Genomic DNA, 21,485 nt, shown 5'->3' with positions numbered 1-21,485 from the left:
TGAGGACTAGTAGACATCCTTGGGTAACAGAAGAAATATTGAATTTAATTGATGAAAGGAGGAAATATAAAAATGCAGTAAATGAAGCAGGCAAAAACGAATACAAACACCTCAAAAATGAGATTGTCAAGAAGTGCAAAATGGCTAAGCAAGGATGGGTAGAGGGCGCATGTAAAGATGTAGAGGCATATATCACTAGGGGTAAGATAGGTACTGCCTACAGGAAAATTAAAGAGACCTTTGGAGGAAAGGGAACAACCTGCATGAATATTAAGAGCTCAGATGGTAAACCAATTCCAAGCAAAGAAGGAAAAGCAGAAAGATGGAATTAGTATATAGAGGGTCTATACAAGGGCAGTGTTCTTGAGAGAAATATTAGAGAAATGGTAGAGGGCATAAATGAAGATGAAATGGGAGATAAGATACTGCATGAAAAATTTGACAGAGTAGTGAAAGACCTAAGTCGAAATAAGGTCCCAGGAGTTGAATACATTCTTTTAGAACTACTGATAGCATTGGGAGAGCCAGCCATGACAAAACTCTACCATATGGTGAACAAGATGGTGAGACAGGTGAAATACCCTCAGACTTCAAGAAGAATATAATAATTCCAATCCCAAAGAAAGCAGGTGTGAAAATTATGGAACCATCAGCTTAATAAGCCATGGCTGCAAAATACTAACACGAATTCTTTACAGACGAATGGAAAAACTAGTAGAAGCCAACCTGGGGGATGATCAGTTTGGATTCCATAGAAATGTTGGAACACATGAGGCAATACTGACCCTACGGCTTATCTTAGAAAATAGATTAAGGAAAGCAAAGCTACGTATCTAGCATTTGTTGACTTAGAGAAAGGTTCTGACATTGTTGACTGGAATACTCTCTTTCAAATTCTGAAGGTGGCAGGGGTCAAATACAGGGAACAAAAGAGTATTTACGATTTGTACAGAAACCAGATGGCAGATATGAGTTGAGGGGCATGAAAGGGAAGCAGTGATTGGGAAGGGAGTGAGACAGTGTTGTAACCTATCCCCGATGTTATTCAGTCTGTATATTGAGCAAGCAGTAAAGGAAACTAAAGAAAAATGGAGTAGGAATTAAAATCCATGGTGAAGAAATAAAAACTTTGAGGTTTGCCAATGTCTTTGTAATTCTGTCAGGGACAGCAAAGGACTTGAAAGAGCAGTTGAATTGAATGGACAGTGTCTTTAAAGGAGGATATCAAATGAATATCAACAAAAGCAAAATGAGGATAATGGAGTGTAGTCAAATTAAACCAGATGTTGCTGAGGAAATTAGATTAGGAAATGAGACACTTAAAGTAGTGGATGAGTTTTGCTATTTGGGGAGCAAAATAACTGATGATGGTCGAAGTAGAGAGGATATAAAATGTAGACTGGCTATGGCAAGGAAAGCGTTTCTGAAGAAGAGAAACTTGTTAACGTCAAGTATAATTTTAGGTGTCAGGAAGTCGTTTCTGAAAGTATTTGTATGGAGTGTAGCCATGTATTGAAGTGAAACATAGATGATAAATAGTTTATACAAGAAGATAAACTTTTGAAATGTGGTGCTACAGAAAAATGCTGAAGATTAGATGGGTAGATCACATAACTAATGAGAAGGTACCGAATAGAATTGGGGGGAAGAGGAATTTGTGGCACAATTTGACTAGAAGAAGAGTACGACACATTGTGAGGTGTCGAGGGATCACCAGTTTAGTACTGGAGAGAAGTGTGGAGGGTAAAAATCGTAGAGGGAGACCAAGGGGTGAATACACTAAGCAGAGTCAGAACGATGTAGGTTGTGGTAGTTACTCGGAGATGAAGTAGCTTGCATCGGATAGAGTAGCATAGAGAGCTGTATCAAACCAGTCTTTGGACTGAGGATAACGACGACAACTACAGCAATCGGCCAGGCATTTACATCATTGGAGAAATGATCAAAGATTTTCACAGCAGCTTTATTCACCTGTTTCTCAACTACATGCTGCTGAACACCCTGCCAAACATGACATTTTTCATTTCAATGACTACTTCACAGCCTGTGCCATATGGTTCCTTCCCACCAGCTTTTCTGATTTGCATAGGAGGGGACTTTCCCTGCAATATATCCTACATTCCTGTGTGACCTCAACCTTCCTTAGTCATTGCCCTAACTCATCTAGTCCCTTCCCTGCTCCCATTCCAGCACTACACAGCACTCTATTTTAACAATACACCCAGTCTTTTTACTTCTCTCCTTTTCTGCTACCCCGCCACCCCTCTCCCACCCTCCGTCTAACGTCTCAACTGCACCTAGGTGCCCCACCCTCTCTTCACCTCGTCCCTGCATGCTCCCCAGCAGTGTGTCAATCATCCCCCACCCGTACCCTGCTATCCCTCCCCCTCCCTGTCCCAGCCTGCCCCTCTCCTCTTTACATCCACCCAGTTGCCTCTCCCATCATGCACTGCTGCTCATAGTGTGACTTCAGCTGCCAGAGTCTGTGTTCAGTTTTTTGTGTGTGTGTGTGTGTGTGTGTGTGTGTGTGTGTGTGTGTGTGTGTCAGTCAGTCAGTCAGTCAGTCAGTAAGTCATCTATTTTTGACAAAGGCCTTGTTGGCTGAAAGCTTATTGTGTGACAGTCTTTTTTTGTGCCTATCTGTAACTCAGCATCTCCTCTATATTCTTTTCATAATACTGTTGCATTCCATCCTGGATTTTTCCATTGTTTGATTTTCCCTGACGGTTTTTCTTCCATCCTAACCCAATGCTGTTTTCCTTTGTTGCTATTTTCTAATGCATTACTATTCTCAATGTCCGTCCTTCGTTCTCTTTTTTCCAGTGTTTCTCTTATCTCCTTACAAACAACACTGCATGCTGTACTTACAAGCTACACTGTATCAACTGTCTTGGCTGCACATATCTGACAGCTACAAGACCACGCTGATTGTTGATGCAGCATCTTACATCCCACATTACTCCCACCGATATCATTAATCCTGTACCTTCAAATTGATTACTCTCCCTGTGTCACTCCCTTGTATTTTTAAGGGTTATTTCCTGCACCTTTCCGGTGCCGCATGATCTTGTATCCCATTCTGCTAAGACCTCCCCACCCCACACTCCTCCTCCGTTCTATCCCAGTTCATATCTACTAATTTCACCTCATGCAATTGCATCTGCTGTCCCTTCTTTACACTTATCCAGCCTCAGACCTGCAATCCACAGTAAATATTTTTTATTTACATCTTTTCTTTGATCTCATTGTAACTTCACGCCAAACTCAGTGAGTTTTCATCTTTCAGTATCATCGTAATCCCTCAGATTTCCTCTTCTTTCCACCTTTTCCACCTTTTTCATCCTTTTCATAGTTTTCATAATTTTTCCCATGTATTTGGGTGTATTTTTGCGAATTTTTTCTGACATAGTTCTACGTTATTTACGTACTATTTTGCGTTTTTTCCACAACCATGGATCCTTGCTCCTTCCATCTGCATCAATACAAAAAAGTTTCCTTATCCCTAGCCAGAACCCAGTCCCACATACTGTTCCTGCATTGTTGCTCAGCTCGTGGAATCCCCCCAAATGGCCTTGCCATCAAATTACCCATCTCTGGCTGCAATCCTTCCTTGCACAATGACCTCAATCTGTTTAGATTCTGCCAATCCTTAGCCCTCACCAACGTAGTCCTGAAAACCATATCAACATAGGCAAAACCTCCTTGCAAAGCCGTCTCTCCATCCATAAATTCTCCTGGAACCCATAATGCACATTCTAACTCTTGCTGTCCTGGAACTAGGGCAACATGCACAACATGACCACAAAAGACACTCTACCCTGCTGCTCACTTCCTGCCCCCACCTTTGAGCACCACTGCACACCAGCTCTACAACAGCCTCCAAACCTCCCCACGTCACCTAGTAGCTGTCAAACCCTGTGTCAGAGACCTACTACATTTACCCCACCCTCCAAATCTTCCTCCCACCACTATCCAGAATCTAAATAGACCCAAAACACAGTCATGAACCTTTCCTCCAAAAGCCTTAGCCCCACAGAAATATCAGTCCTTTCCAAAGGCCTCAAGATTTGCCCTACTCCCAAATTCAATCATGCAGGACATGTTAAAGACCTTCTCCCCTTCTCCTGGTTCTTAGAGTGGAAATACTTTTTCGACACCAACACTACCAATCAGACTCGGCCAAAGTCTTATGTTAAACCAAGCCTGACTCAGTTCATTCCTCCATCCAACCATGATGCACCCCCCACTGTCCCCAAATCACCCCCTGTTAACTTCCCAGATCTTCTTAACCTTGAACCAGGCCTTGCCATCATTCCCCAAATCCCTCAACATGCAAACTAACCTTACATCCGCAGAAAGAACAACAGTCCACCATCTAAAAACTGATCCCAACCTGCCTGCAGACAAAGGCTCCAACACAATTGTTTTGAACTGCAAGGATTACCTGGCAGAAGGACTCCACCAGCTGTCAGATGCTTCCACCTACAAACCTTGCCGCAGTGACCCAATACCAGAAATCCAGCAGGATCTCCAGTCTCTCCTCAAATCCTTAGGCTCATCCCAGAACCTCTTCCTGGAATCCACCTCTCTTCTCACCCCTACCACTCCTGACACTCCTACCTTCTACATGCTTCCTAAAGTCCATGAACCCAACCACCCAGGATGCCTCATGGTGGCCGGTTAGTGTGGCCCCACTGAGAGAATCTCTGCTCTCATTGACCAACACCTTCAGCCTACTACCCAGAACCTATCCTGCTATGTAAAAGATACCCACAATTTCCTCCACCAATTCTCCACAGCTCCTGTCTCGTTGCCATATTTATTTCCAGCTCAAAGATGGCTACACCAGTACCTCTGTCCATATCAAATCTAATAACCACCAGCAATACCTCCACTTTGACAGATGTCACCTGTTTCATGCCAAGAAGTCCCTTCCATACACCTAGCCACCCATGGTCACTGCATCTGCAGTGATGAGTGGTCCCTCTTGAGATATACCCAGGGTCTCATTGAGCCCTTTACACCCCTTAATTGTCCTCCCAACCATGTACAAAAACAAATCTCCCGTGCCTTATCTTTCCAGTCACCCACCACATCCCAAAGTCTCATCATCCAGCCACAGAGGAACATTCCCCTCATAACTGAGTACCACCCAGGACCGGAGCAAATGAGTTACATTCTCCTCCAGGGTTTGGACTACCTATTGTTATGCCCTGATATGAGAAATGTGCTGCCCACTGTCCTTCCCACCCCTTCCATAGTGGTATTCTGCCGTCCACCAAACCTACATAATATACTCATCCATCCCTACACAACCCCTGCTCCGAATCCCTTACCTCATGGCTCATATCCCTGTAATAGACCTAGATGCAAGATCTGTCCCACACATCCTCCAAACACCACCTACTCCAGCCTGGTCACAAGCATCACCTATCCCATCAAAGACAGAGGGCTACCTGTGAAACCAGCTATGTGATCTACAAGCTAAGCTGCAACCACTGTGCTCCATTCTATGTGAGCATGACAACCAACAAGCTGTCAGTCTGCATGAATGGCCACCAACAGACTGTGACCAAGAAAGAACTGGACCACCCTGTTGCTGAACGTGCCGCCAAACACAACACTCCTCATTTCAGTGACTGCTTCACAGCCTGTGCCATATGGATCCTTCCCACCAACACCAGCTTTCCTGAATTGCGCAGACAGGAACTCTCCCTGCAGTATAGCCTTCTGGCCTCAGGCTTAGTTAGTTATTATCCTCACCCACCTAGTCCCTTCCCTGTTCCCACTCGAGCATGACACAGCCCTCTATTTCACCAATGCACCCAGTCTTTTTACTTCTTTTCTGCTACCCCCACCCCCAGCCCACCTCTCCCCCACCTCTCCCCCGCCTTCCGTCTGTCCGCATCTAGTGGTCTGGTGGCTAGCATTACTGCCTCTGGATCATGGGATCCCAGATTCAATTCCTGGCTGGGTTGGGAATTTTCTCATCCCGGGGACTGGGTGTTTGTGTTATCGTCATCATCATCGTCATCATCATTCATGACAGCGGCTAGATTGCATTGTGAACAAATTGGACTGTGTACAAATTGGGACTTCGTATGGGCACTGATGACCAATGCAGTTGGGTGCCTCACAAACCAAACATCAACCCCACCCTCCGTCTAACCTCCCAACTGTGCCTAGCTGCCCTACCCTCTCACCTCCTCGTCCCTGCACACTTCCCAGCTGGATATCACCATCCCCCACCTCTACCTTGCTATCCATCCCCCTCCCTGCCCCAGCCTCCTCACCCTCATTCTGTTGCCTCTCCCATCATGCACTGCTGCTGCTGCTGCTCATAGTGTGACTTCAGCTGCCAGCTCTGTGTGTGTGTGTGTGTGTGTGTGTGTGTGTGTGTGTGTGTGTGTGTGTGTTTCTTCGTTGGTAATGTATTTTGACAATGGCTTTGTTAACCGAAAGCTTATTGTGTGACAGTATTTTTGTTGTGCCTATCTGTGACTCAGCATCTCCTCTATAAGGTGTGTTGTGACAACTACAGTCAGTTTCAAAGAACTGTAATAAATATAATTTTGTCTTCTAATATTTTAATTGTGGGTGTCATTATTTCTTTTGAAATCTAATTAATTTCTTACAAAAAAGTAAATCATGAGGGAAGAATTTATTGTGATACTGTAGTGTCTTTACTTTTTCCTGTTGACACATAAATTTTCCTTTTCTGTTTACAAGATACTCTTACTCCATTAGTGGTACATGGCTTTTTTGTGGCTCTCCTTTCTAGCTATGTTATCTTAAATTGCAGGCAATTGCAGCCAACCTGCGCATTTTGAAAAAGTAATCCACATTGACTGTAGAATACTTTTTATTAAAAGTCATGACCAGTTTCATGCCAAAAGAAGACACATCCTGAGGTGATGGAGATGACGTACTAAAAAGAATCTTTCTCACCTGAGGATGCATCTTACAGTGGAGCAAAACTGGCCATGACTTTTAATAGATAGTATTCTACAACCAATGTGGATTATTTCTTTTAAAGACATTCTAACTAGTTTACTTGGAGAGCTGTTTTCAAATAATATCACAAATATAACATGAAATATATTAAATTTTATATTTGTAATTTTGTCTCTCTAAATTTCATCCCAGTCCACTTTTTTCAAGCTATTTTTAAAAAATCGCTTGCCTTGGATTCATCAGTAATTGGGATGGATTCCCATAGTGGTGTCTCAGGACTATGCCAGTGTGTTGTTCATTCCAGTTACTTTCACATCATGGTCTCAGAATCCATTAATTACTGCTAACACACACATTTATTTGCATTGACTTTTGTTTATAAATATATCGCCAGTCAGTGGTGTATTGTCATGGCAAAATGTAGTGGAAAATTAATTACTTAAATCAATTTGCACAATCCAAATAACATTTCCAGGTAGTTTTCGTTCTCAGGATCCTTTAAAAAACCTATACTGAGATCACTACACACCAGTATTTGTTTCTTTGTGCCTGACATACCATAACAAGGAATCAAGATGTCTAATAAACAGTTCAAATTTCCCAGTGTGGATCTATTTATAAGTATGATTATAAGTAACACATTTTTTTAGCATCAGCTCACAAACACATAATTATATCTCCTGATCTTTGTCAAAATTTACTTGCTCCAATCTTTCTATACTTGTGATCTGTTTTTATGTGTGTGGTAACTCCCTTCTTTCCCGTATATACTGTACAAAGGAAAATGTCAGTGTATAATCACTTATACCCAGTGCTTGGTTTGTTAAAAATGAGATCCGGTATTGTGATCTTCAAGGAGATGTATTTGATACTTAGAGATCTTAAAACATTAGTTTAACACATTTCTGATCATTTTAAAAGTAGTAATGTAACATGTGTTTTACATTGCTTCAATGACAGCAACAGTTTTAAAATCTGTGGTTCTGATTTTTTCCATCAGAGGTAACGGTACAAGTACACCGCACCAGTGCTTACCAACACAAATCAAGCACTGCTTATACCTAACTTCTCTATTCCTGTCATTAAAGGTTGTTCAAACAAGCATGTGACATCTGTCTTATCATGATATTGTAAACTTTCTAAACATACATGAAGCAGGTTCCTGAAATTTTCCTGAAGTAAAGAGTTTTCAGTGCAGTTTCAGGATTGCAGCCGGAGGATGACGACTTCTTGCCACAATATTTCGGCTGACAAGCATCCAGCCATCTTCAGGTTGGTGTTTTGCTGTGGATATTGCTTGTTCACATTGCTAACTTTATATCAAAAACTGGCACGGAGACACGCGCACAAAAGCAGCTGCTACACGAGTGACCTCTGTCGAGTTTCATGCCCTCTTCGAATTGCTTCATCTGTGACACTGAAGAAACAATTTAAAGGTTCCCTTCAATGCTTGTAAGAGTCATACAGGCTGTAGAGTCAAGCGAATTAATAAAGACAACAATAAATAAGGTGTGCTGAGTGAGATACACAAGCTTGTTCGGAGATGTTATTTCTAAAAGCAAACAACTACAATAAAATTAACGAGTTACTACCTCTTACCAAGGGCAAACCCTCACTTGTGGTGGAGTCTTTTTCAGGGTTATATGTCTGCACGAGAAGACGTGCACCGAGAAGGGGGACGGCAACTTAGTGTTTTGCTGGAACGACATCCATATGCAAGTCTAACAAATCCATGGGAAAGAAATGGAGGAAGTTTGAGAATGAGATAGCCATGCCTGGTTGTCAAGGGAGCCAGATGGTTGGAGAGAAAATTCGCTTCAGTGTTGCACTTGGCAGTAACGGGTGGGCGGGGGGGGGGGGGGGGGGGGGGGGGGGGGGGGGGACCAAAGGTCCGCATTGGCAATATTCTGTTTTGTTTTTTTGAAGCTCTTGATCATGACCTGGGTCCAAGGAACCATTTTATTGCCTTTGCTTTTATCACCATGGAGTGCTGTAGAAAGGGCTCCTGGGTGTGACAGAGGCATCCTTACAATGTTGATGGAAAAAGTTGACCCTGTTGATAAAACACTGGGAGCCTTGGAAAGGAGTAGGGCATGGGAAGTCTGCTACTGCATGTTCTGTCTAGGGGAGCGGGCAGGGGCCAGTGGCAGAGACTAAGTGTCCAAGGAATTCAACCTTGCTTGCTCCGAAAATGCTTTTTTCCTTGTTGAGTGTCACTCCAGCTTTCTGTAGGCGGGAAAAAATTTAGCGTATGTGTTGGTGGTATTGAATAGGGTCCCTGGAGTAGATGAGTGTGTCATCTAAGTAGGTGAAACACCCCATTGCAACCCAGATGGTGATGTAATGCACAGTGTCATTCTGAACTTTCTGTAGAGCACTGGATGGCTGAATGAGGAGGGTAAATTCTGCAAGATACTGAGCATATGGGCCTGAAATCTCTAGCTGTTTCACAGTGAAACACCTGGCGGAATGGCAGCTGCAGTGGCTGGACCTACTGGAGGTGTCATTGACTGAACAATGCTTTGCTGCATCGGCCAGTAGACTGTAATGACCGAGGAAGTTGGCACCTGGAATGGGGTCAGTAATGTCCAAGACTGCAAAGGTTCACAGTAACTCGTACAGAAGCACGAAATTGAGCAACTGGGTAGGCACACCTCAATAGGGATGGCTGACTTGTTAGCGGCAGTGATTTGGAGGGGGGAGGGGGGGGGGCAGGATTTGGGAGTAGTTTATGGGGAAATAAGGATAAACTGGAGCCGGTGTTCACGAGGTAGTGGACAGAGGAACTAGTGCATTGAGATCCCTTACATATAGGCACTATGAATTGGTGGAGCACGGAGTCTTGCAGTTGTGGAGTTCTTGCCAAACCTCTGGTGGCACCAGCAAATTACACCTAGATCGCGGTGGTAATCTGAGGGCTAGTTAGAACCATGCCAGTGGGGCATCTGTTTTCATATGGGCTGACTTTGCGAGGTGGATGTGAAATAACATCCTGGGCTCAGGCGACAGTGCTTGGGATAAGGTGACCAACAACTAGCCTGAATTTTGTTGTGTTGCTCATGATAGAGCACACTGGAAAAGTGCCTCGGTGGAAGGAAACCACAGGCATGGGTCGAAGGAAGGCAAGTATGCAGCTGCGCGGCAGGGGGGGGCTCTTCAGAGTTGGCTTGTGCTAGGCATACCACTCCGTTGGTCAGCTGAGTCAAGCAGTTCTGTGGTGCTAACAGTTGTGTGCAAAGTTTTAATACCTCCGAAGTGCTTGTAGGTGCTAGGTCAGGAGGGGTAATGGGAGACTGCTAGCTGCAGAGCCCATCAGGTGTGACTGCAACAGGAATGCGAATGTGTGGCAGCAACATTGTGACTTAACAGTGCGAGTAGAATGTCATGGTATGCAGGGTGGTGCTGGCAAGCAGTGTTGTGTAAAAGGAGGTAAAAAAGACACACTCAGTGTGGACCAAACAATACAATACCTGCCGTTTGTTGCAGCGGAAAGGAGGGTTTAGTAAGTGACACAGTAAAGCCCACTTGTTTTGGTGGGTGGCTGTCAGCTACAGGTGGGACATGGTGGTCCCTGCAGAGAGACGGCATGCATGGAGGGGTGTGGGAGGGGAGTGGTGGTGCACGTGGAGCGAGGGCATGTGTGGGGGTAGGGGGGAGTAGAGAAGGCAAGAAGAGAGGGGTGGGTGCAAGCAGGATGCATCCGGCTGACCTAATGGAAACTAGTTTTGTGACCATATGAGGTGTGCTAATCAGTATAATAAAAAAAGAAGAACCAGTGTGTTTCAGTAATGAGACCTGGTGCTTTCTGTAGACCAGGTCACCTGTGAAGGGAGTGATTTAAAGGTTCCCTTCTATGCTCCTAAGGGGCATACAAGTCTAAAGAGGCACACTAATTACCAAAGACAACAACAAATAATGAGGCATGCGAAACGAGATACATGAGTTAGTTCAGAGATATTATTTCATAAAGCTAACAACTGTGATAAAGTTTAACGAGTTACTACCTCTTAACCGAGGGGGGGATCCTTGCTTGTGGTGGAGTCTTTGAACAGGGCAGACTATGGATATTTTAAAGTACTTCATTTGGTGTTATCTGGCTGCATGACAAGACAAGCGCCAAGGAGGAGGACATCAACACAGAATTTCCCTGGAACGGCATCTCTATGCCAGTCTAATGAATCCACAGGAAAGGAAGGGAGGAAGTTTGAGAATGAGATAGACTCACCTGGCAGTCAAGGGAGCCAGTACGGTCAGAGAGAAAACTTACTTCATTGATGTGCTTGGCGGTAAAGGTATGCCAAAACGGCCAAGTAGTAAACCCACTTGGTACTCCTGGTGCTCACTGCTCTTCAACGCACTAACTACTCCACACTGCACACATTAATCCCAGTGCTGATAATGGGGGACGTGGTCCAGGCATCCAGCATCAGCTTTGTACAGCCGCAGTTAAGGCAAGTCTCCTCAAAGGAACCTGGCTCAGGAAGGCAGTGGAGAAGATGTGGTAGCACTACTCCGGTGAAGTGCAGCAGATGATGACACGAGCCACTTGACTTGCGTGAGAAGAGCTGTCAAAAGCAAGGCTTGGAAATGTTACCTTATCAGTGTGGGAGAACAGATTACTTGAATGACAGCTAGGCACGCATCGCATCTGGAAAGTGTGACAGTCTAAGTTCTACCACTGGTGGAAGTGACCAGCGAGGGTTAGATGCGGTGTTACCTAGGCTGCCAGGCACTTTGCTGATCGCTGGTTTTGGGTCGTTGCAAACTTGTCATCTGCTGCTGCAAGTGGAGGACAATGTATGGATTGCCACAGCACGCAGGTGCATTTGTAATGTTGATACTGTATGTGCTCCCTCTGTTGGAATGCAGGCTCCTGGAATTAAAAATTTTATGCCAAATCAATGAAAATTAACATTTCTTTAATCACAAGAAGTTTTCTCTCTGAAGATATTAAAGAAATTGCTGGGTCCCACACCTTACCCAATTGAAAAGTGCCATCATGATTAATAAGATCTTCCACCAAATGCATTCCCACCAATTCTTTAATAATTGAATTCCATAAGGATTTTTTTGAGGCCAAGATTTCTATGGCATAATAATCCATGGAATAGCCTGTGGAGATACTATGCACCTCTATGACTGACTGACTGGGCTGCAAAAGGCTAGTTTGCTAATCATATTCAAAACACCCTTCATGCACTGTACACATTGTCTGACCAATGTAGGCTTTGCCATACTGCCAAAGTATTTTGTTGATTCTAATCCTCCACAATCCCAGATCATCCTTTGCCAAACTGACAAAAGCACATGTCTTTGTAAGTGAGTGGAAGACTACTTTGACATAATGTTTCCTTCAGATTCTGCCTGATTTTAATGGAATACTGCCGACATGGGAGGAATACCCTGGACTTGGACTGCTCCTTCTCCTTTTGAATGATCATATTCCTTCCTCCTCAAAGCTGTGCCGATCTGATGTGGAGAATATCCATTATCTTTGAACACAAATTGTAGGAATTCCAGCTCTTTTGTAGGGCTGTTTCCACCAAACACAAAGGATCTGGAACATCTACAATCTGTATTCAAAGATAATGGATATTCTCCACATCAAATCTGCATATCTTTAAGGAGGAAGAAATGTGAGTGCCCACGAGATCAAAGAGGAGAAGAAGCAGTTCAAGTCCAGGGCAGTCCTCCCATGTGTCAGTAATATTTTGTCAAAATTAGGCAGAATTTTAAGGAAACATTGTCAAAATAATTTCCACCTATCTACTGAGATTTGATCTGTTCTCGGTTCAACAAAGGACAATCTGGGATTGCGGAGGTGTGGAATCCGTAGATCACCTTCCCATTGTCACAATGCTTCTTTGGTCAGACAATGTTGTTGAACATGATTACCACCCTTGCCTTCCGTAGCCCAGTAAGTCAGCCATAGTTGTGCACTGTATCTCCATGGACATTGCTCCATGGATTATTCTGTCATGGAGATCTTGGCCTTGACAAAATCTTCCTGTGTTTCAGTTAATAATGATTCGATGTAAATACTTTTGGCGGAAGATTTTATTAGTTGTGATGGCACTTTTCAGCTGGATAAGGTGTGGGACCCAGTGATTTCATTAATATATTCAGAAAGAAAACATTTCATGACCAACAGCACATAGAGTGACAGTAACTTTTTATTAATTTGATTTCTGGATTTTAACTCTGTGAGCCCGCATTCCAACAGAGTGTGCACATGCAATATCACCATTACATTTGCACCTGTACACTACAGTTGGAGCAATATTTGAAGAGGATATGAGACTTGACAGGGGTTGCTCATGTAGCAGCTGTCTGAGTGCACGCTCCTCCACGCGTTTCTGGTATAAAGCTAGAAATGTGAACTAGCAGTCTCCAGTGCAGAACACTCACGTAAAAATGGCTGTATGGTTGTCAGCCAAAATATCATGGCAAGAAGTCAGCGTCCTCTAGCTGCAATCCCAAAACTGATTGAATACAAAAAGCTTATCTTCCTATCTTATTTTTCAATCCTCAAGTATTTTGGTGAAATGAGCTAAACACTTCTTTTCAGCGATGTCTTACATATTTCCTGGGAGTCTTCTGCCATGGTAATTTCCATAAGAACTGCCTTCCTAAATCATGAGTCTAACCTGAAAATGGTGCCTCTCTGACACTAGTAGTCTCAGGGATTTGTGTAATTGTGGTTCCATTATATTGTCTGCAAGGCTGTTAGCTATACGTATTCTTCCCTATGTTATTAATGAAAAGGAAGAGCATTTCATTGGCAAAAAGGAGTTGATACTATTATCTTTTAAAACTTTTGAAATGGGATATTCCATGAGGGTGTGATAAAAAGTGTATAATATATGGCAATGAGTTGGCACACATTTTATCTCATCTGTCATAATAGTAACTTAAGGTTATTGAAATTTGTTTTGTATTAATTGATTGCCTAGTATTTTATTTGGTGTGGTTTTCCACAACTTGGAATATTCTAACAATTTGAAATTGGTTTACAGCAATAATAAGAGATTAGTGTCTGGAACAAAAGATGGTGATCTTCTTCTGTGGTCATTGGAGAACTACACATTAGAGCGAAAATTGCCAGGTAGATATTTACTTTCATTGCTTCATTATTAGTTTTTTTTATTTAATTTTTTTGTTTTGTTTTGTAATACATGTTGTTAGTTGTGTGGTCTTCAGTCTGAAGACTAGTTTGATGCAGCTCTCCATGCTACTCTATCTTGAGCAAGCTGTTCATCTCCAAAAAACTACTGCAACTTACATCCTTCTGAATCTGCTTACTGTATTCATCTCTTGGTCTTCCTCTACCCCCAACACTTCCCTCCAATACTAATTGGTGATCCATTAATGTCTCAGAATGTGTCCTATGAATCAATCCCTTCTTCTAGTCAGCTTGTGCCACAAATTTCTTTTCTCCCCAGTTCTGTTCAGTATCTCCTCCTTAGTTACATGATCTGCCCATGTAATCCTCAGCACTCTGCTGTTGCACCACATTTCAAAAGTTTATATTCTCTTTTTGTCTGTACTGTTTATTATCCATGTTTCACTTCCATAAAAGGCTACCCTCCATACAAATACATTCAGAAAAGACTTCCTAACACTTACATCTACATTTGACGTCAACAAATTTCTTTTTTTCTGAAACGCTTTTCTTGCCATTACCAGTCTACATTTTATATCCTCTATAATTCAGTCATCATCAGTTACTCTGCTGCCCAAATAACAAAACTCAAGGACTACTTGAAGTGTTTAATTTCCTAATTTAATTCTCTCAGCATCACCTGATTTAATTCAACTACATTCCGCTATTGTTGTGTTTCTTTTGTTGATGTTCATCTTACCGTATTTACTTGAATCTAAGCCGCACTCGAATCTAAGCCGCACCTGAAAAATGAGACTCGAAATAAAGGAAAAAAAAAAAATTCCCGAATCTAAGCTGCACCTGAAATTTGAGACTCAAAATTCAAGGGGAGAGAAAAGTTTTAGGCAGCACCTCCAAATCGAAACAAAGTTGGTCCATTGTAATATGAGACACAATTTAGGTCGAATGAATGACGATACAGCTACAGTAGTTTGGTTCGAGTCGTAAGCTTAGCAGTTAAGCTTTACTAGGTATTGCTATGCGTCAGGCGCTCCATCCATATTTATACGGGTACCCTTCCTTTTTCACGTGCTTCGTCTGGTTTGAATTGATGGCTTATTTTGCTTTGATCTGATAAGTGCCATTTTGTTTGTTATCGGTGTTTACGTCAGTCACTCTAAGCTGAAAATGCATTACTGTACTGTGTCATGCATTGTTGGTCGCATTCTGATAGTGCATGTTTACGGCCTGTCGCTGCTCGCGGCATGGCTTGCTTTTGTGCACGCTACCACCGCTTACAATTAGAAAGAAAAAGAGAGAGAGAGAGGAATCGTCTCATTAGCAAAACAATGGCAAGAGACTGCTATGTGTTGTTACTTACACTGCTGCTTTCTTTGATAATGATCAACAAGAGCCGAATGATAGATGGTCTGAACGAAAGTTTAGCGAAAATTCTTCGCCGTTTGGGAATCTTTGCAGACGCCTCTTTAGTACATTACATTCTGCACAGAAATTAGTCATCTTAGATTTAAAAATCTAGTCAGTTGCCGTGCTTCATTTCTGATTGTATCACTATTCAGCATAAGAATAATACGAATATAACATGACATGATATGTATGTATATTCTTCCGCATTTGCTGTTGTCTCACTCTAGTTTTGTAGTTTATTAGGCAGACAGGATTTAAATGAGATAGAAGCAAACAGGAAAGAATACATGGCAAAATGTTTATATTCGTATTATTCTTATGGTGAAGAGAATACTGCATGTGATTCACATTTCGTCAGGTTGCTATTAGCAACCATCTCTCCTCACAGGTAGGAAAAAATTCAGAACGTAGAGTTTGCCATATTGACAAACATCCCAAACAGTCTTGCCAGTCGGATTTTCGTAGTACATTGAAATTCTGCTACATTTGAAGATGAACAATACGGAATTTGTATTTACTTCAGTGGATAATGTATGAAAATGCAGTGGCCGAAACTCAGGGCGGAGAAAAAAAGCTCATCTTCCACCTTTTTTTTAAATTTTATTTACTTACGCAGAGGTTTTGGCGCCAGTATTTATCTTTGTGCATACAAAGCATGCCTGTGTAGGGCTACATATATTCAACGGCAGAAGTTAGTTGTGGCGGCACCTACCAACATTTTTCAGAACTTCCGCTTGCTTTGCACTCGATTCTAAGCCGCAGGCGGTTTTTTGGCTTACAAAAACTGGAAAAAAAAGTGCAGCTTAGATTCGAGTAAATACGGTATATCCTTTCAAGACACTATCCAATCCATTTACCTGCTATTCCAAGTCCTTTGCTGTGCCTGACAGAATTACAATGTCATCAGCAAACCCCAAAGTTTTGTTTCTTGCCCCTAAACTTTAATTCCTACTCCAAATTTTTCTTTGGTCTCCTGCTAGCTCAATGTACTGATTGAACAACATTGGTGATAGGCTATAACTCTGTCTCGCTCCCTTATCAACCACTGTTTCCGTTTCATGCCCCTGACTCTTATAACTATCATTTGGTTATTATACAAGTTGTATATATCCTTTTGCTCTTAGTATTTTACCCCAGTTGCCATGAGAATTTCAAAGAGAGTATTCCAGCCAACATCATCAAAAGATTTCTCTAAATCTACAAATGCTGTAAACATAGGTTTGCCTTTCCTTAACCTATCTTCTAAGATAAGTCTTACTGTCAGTATTGCCTCGTATGTTCCTTTGTTTCTCTGGAATCCCAACTGATTTTCTCCAAGGTCAACTTTTATCAGTTTTTCCATTCTTCTATAATGAATGTGTGTTAGTGTTTTGCAACCATGACACATTAAACTGATACTCAGACTTCAAGAACATTGTAATAATTCCAATTCCAAAAAAGGCAGGTTCTGGCAGGTGTGAATATTAATTCACACCTGCCAGAACCTGCTTTTTTTGGAATTGGAATTATTACAATGTTCTTGAAGTCTGAGGATTCTGTGCCTCTCTCATACGTCTTGCACACCAGATCTCTCACACATCATGCACTCCTGGTGAAAGAGTTTTGTCAAGGCTAGCTCTCCCAAGGCTGTCAGTAGTTCTGATGGAATTTCGTTTGCTTCTGGAGCCTTATTTCAACTTCGTTCTTTCAGTGCTCTGTCAAATTATTCTTTTTATTATCACATCCCCCATCACATCCTCATCTACATCCTCTTCTATTGTTATAAAATTGCCTTGAAGCTTGTATCCCTTGTATAGACTGTCTATATATTCCTTACACCATTCAGCTTTCCTTTCTTTGCACAGGACTGGTTTTCCGTCTGATCTCTTGATATTCATACATTTGCTTCTCTCTTCTCCAGAGGTCTCTTTAGTTTCCCTGTAGACAGTATCTATCTTTTCCCTAGTGAAATATGCTTCTAAATTCTTACATTTGTCCTTGAGCCAGTCCTGCTTAGCCATTTTGCACTTCCCCGTAATCTCATTTTTAGACATTTTTATTCCTTTTTTCCTGCTTCATTTGTTGTATTTTTATATTTTCTCCTATCATCAGTTAAAATCAATATCTCCTGTGATAGTCAAGGATTTCAGTTAGGCCTTGCTTTTACCTATTTGATCCTCTGCCGCCTTTACTACTGCTTCTCTCAGTACTACCCATGTGTCATCTACTGTCTTCCTTTCTCCTGTTTTAGTCAGTCATTACCTAATGCCCCCTCTGAAACTTCCAACCACCTCTGGTTCTTTCAGTTTATCCAGTCCCCATTTCCTTAATTTCCTACATTTTTGCAATTTCTTTAGTTTCAATCTGCAGATCATAACCAATAAATTGTGGTCAGAATCCACATCTGCCTCTGGAAATGTCTTACAAGTTAAAATCTGATTCTGAAATCTCTGTCTTACCATTACACAATGAGTCTGAAACCTTCTAGTATCTCGAGGTCTTTTCTACGTATGCAACCTTGTTTTATGATTCTTAAAATGTGTAATACACAACCAAACTGAAATCATAACTCCTTTGATTCTGCAGTACTGTGTATAATTTCTTGCAAAAAGACATGTGATAATGTAGAGCATGGTTTGTGTTAAAATATGTAAATTTGAAGCATAATATTTGTCTTAAGCATGCACTGATTTGTTAATGACTTTTGCAGCCTTAACTGTTCTGTTTCTAAAAACTTTACCACTTTATCGTGACATATATTACAATTTTCACAGTCATTTATTCGTTCACTTACACTGTCAAAAATAAAAAGCACCCTCAAGGACAAGGTCATGTATTGACAAGTGAGGTGACAGGTAGTCACAAACCTGATTGATAAATACAATATACTTTTCAGGAAGCAAATTCTTGCCACTGAGTGCAAAAACTTACTACTTCATGGCACTGATTAGGAACCCTGCCCCTCTGTTCCTTGATGCAGAGCTATATTTCATAGGTGTATATTGCTAAATGCTGCTATCTTCACTGTGTCCCATATATACATGGCACAACAGCAATGTAAACTCATGGTTAAACCTGAATCATTAGGACCTCTCCTAATAACAAGGAGGTCCACTGACTACACGGTATACATGCATCCAGGCAGATGATATAGATGACAGTCAGTTCCCTTTGTCAGCAGGACATGAAGCTTCACATGATTTTGGGCCAATGACTCAAAAGGGCTGAAATCGTTGTTAATGTTAAAGAATTTATGTTTCTTGTTCTGGACAAGAGAAAATTAGTTTTTAAATGTATTACATGTGAAGCAATAATATTTGTGACAGACTTGGTTAGTCCTACTGTCTTTTAAATAAATATGTTTATAGATCGATTTATGCTTGTTGCATAAGCTCTCCCTTACTTAGTGTTATTTCACTATTACTTTTTCTCTTGTAGTATTTCTCTGCGTACTCACATTAATTTTACTTGAATACACGTGTGGCTTGAATTCAAAGTTTGACTATCAGGGGTAAATTGCTTCATATCAGGTTGTTTGCAGTCCCTCTTAGATTCTTTATTGTGCAGAATATTATGTCAGAAAATTCTCTTTTGCTATATGTATCTTTATGATATAATTTGTGTTCTTGAGGCAATATTTATTCAATTGAATTGAGCAATTTGCAATTGAAAAGATCAGTGGAAGAAAGTGCTATCCCACAGGAGCATATTTTGAGACAGTTCATTCTAGATGTCGGACAAGAAGAAGACAAATACAAAAACACAAAACAATTTATATACCCGAAGTTGCTTTTTGCAGTACATGTGTAATTAATTACTACCTGAACGTAGTGCATTCAGAATCAACAGATAACATGATCAGATCAGTCCTTACAATATTGAGGGTTAGCACTTTCTTTTGCTGTCCCCTTCAATTAGTTCTGTATAAGAAAGGAACAACACCATGCTGAAAATTGTTAATGTATAAATACGCTGTTCTGTGAATTACACAAACCTTGTCACCCTATAATAGCTCAGAATGTTTTTCCATTCTTTCTAGGTCACCAAGGCACAGTGTTTGCTGCCAGTTTTAGTCCTGATGAAAGTAAACTTATATCCTGCAGCGAGGATCGCACATTCAAGATTTTTGATTTAAGTTCATGTATGCAAGTGTATTCTAAAACACTTGATGAGGAGTTGAGGTTTGTATACTGTGCCAAGAGTAAAATTATTATTGGTTTAATATATTTTTTTATCATTTCCCAGTTTTGATAAATCATAGAAATGACAAGACTTATCAACATAAGCTGCTGTTTACTTTATTCTTTAATATGTGACTAGTTTCAGTCAAAGACCATTATCTAACACAAATTTTGTTAACCTCGAAATCTTCCAGACATTATAGTATGTTTCAAAACATGTCCTGTTCTAACAAGGCTGTTCCGGGATGTTGGATCTCTTAAGGCCTTTCTGAGCTTACTTAATTCATGTTGTGACAGTCTTCTTGGTCCAGAATGTATCATGTATTTGTTTGGACAGTTTATTTTTGTCCATTCTGTACAGGTGTCCAAAAAACATCACCTCATTTTGCTTATGGTCTGTGAGATCCTCACCACAGTCTGGCAGATTCTTTTGTTGCTCCAAAATTTTCATCCAGTCTCATCTGAATTGCACCCATGATTTTTTTTTGTAGGATTCTCCTTCCTGAGGTCTCCAGCTTCTCTAGCTTGCAGTTCATTGAAAGGCATTCACTGGAATACAGGCATTCTGTTGTGTCCACAATATTACATTGTCTTAGTTTGGCATCCCAGCAAATGCACGTTTTGTTGTAAAAAAATTTTCTCCAGCCCATACACTCTCTCAATTTTTTTAAAATCCAATTGTTTATCGCAGCTTTATCTAGTCAATTTTCTTGTATGTTCTTTCACACATAATTTGGCCTATTTCTGTTTCAAGGAATTTTTGTCCATATTCGTCATTCATCAGTAATTTCATAGTTTGTATTGAGATCCTCAGCCCCCTTGTACAAGCAGATCTTTCTAGGAAACTGTGTGGGTGTGGATGTTCACTGTGCCTCTGCTATCCAAGAGTCTCGCAAAGTCATCCACAAAGGCCAGGCAGCTGGCTTTAATTCGTAACAGATCGGGTTTATTCTTGTATTTTCAAGTTTTGATTTTCAAACTATCACCATCTTTTATAGAACACAGCTGAATAGTAGTGGTGATAGATGATCACCTGGCAGCCAAGCGACTAGCGCGAGGTTTGGTGTTCTCGTAAAGATAAGTTATTTTAGATTATAAAACACATAGATTAGTACTGATTACGTGGTAAATAAGTGTATTAGTGTGCCGTTTAAGTGTACCATTAAAGGTTTCATTTCTCATTACGTAATATAGCAGAAAACGCGAAAAGACCGTACAGTCGTATTTTCTGTTTACGTTCTGCTGCAGCAAATCTATAGAATTTCGTTTAGTTGTTCCTTGCTCTCTCCAGCAATTTAACTTAGCGTACCTCTTCATTATTTAACTAGCATTTCCGGAAAGTAGCGTAAAGTTTAACTTGTTGTTTCAGAAACTTTGCACTTTTGTTTTTGTTTACACACAGTTGCGTATAGGCCAAATTTGTGTAACCGTATTTTCGTGTTTATCTGTAATTTAACTGACTTATTCTTAATAAATTATTACGTTTATCATGAGTGAAAAGTGCTTGACTTGCCGTAGAATTGTTAGGTCGGGGCTTTGGTGTGATGGGTGCTGTAGTTTTTTCCATGTGGGTGACTGTAGTGGCGTGGGAATAGGGGAAGTAAATGAGACTCATCAGTGGTTTTGTAGGATTTGTAGTAGAGATAGGAAGATACTGGAACAGGAGGGGAAAATTGCTGCCCTTCAGGCTGAGTTAGACAAGGCCAGGGGAGATCTTGACAGGTTAAGGAGGGAGAAGGGTAAAGAGAGGTGGGAAGTGGCAACAGGCAACAGGAGGAACAGGCCTAGAACTTTGTCTGACAGCTTTATGGTGAATGTGGAAAATAGATTTGACCTGTTGC

At 41.2% G+C, this 21,485-nt stretch overlaps 1 protein-coding gene across 1 annotated transcript in view; it reads left to right on the top strand.

Moving 5' to 3' along the window:
• The window catches only part of LOC124773078 (protein FAN-like), a 237,374-nt gene that overhangs the window by 154,825 nt on the left and 61,064 nt on the right, over positions 1-21,485 (top strand). Inside the window, exons 15-16 of the mRNA XM_047249371.1 lie at positions 13,971-14,059; positions 19,503-19,644. Coding sequence (XP_047105327.1) covers positions 13,971-14,059; positions 19,503-19,644 — 231 coding nt within the window. The remainder of the gene's footprint in view (positions 1-13,970; positions 14,060-19,502; positions 19,645-21,485) is intronic.

The sequence above is a fragment of the Schistocerca piceifrons genome, chromosome 2 (assembly GCF_021461385.2).
Source record: "Schistocerca piceifrons isolate TAMUIC-IGC-003096 chromosome 2, iqSchPice1.1, whole genome shotgun sequence".
Taxonomy (NCBI): domain Eukaryota; kingdom Metazoa; phylum Arthropoda; class Insecta; order Orthoptera; family Acrididae; genus Schistocerca; species Schistocerca piceifrons.
This window is presented reverse-complemented; position numbering and strand designations above follow the sequence as displayed.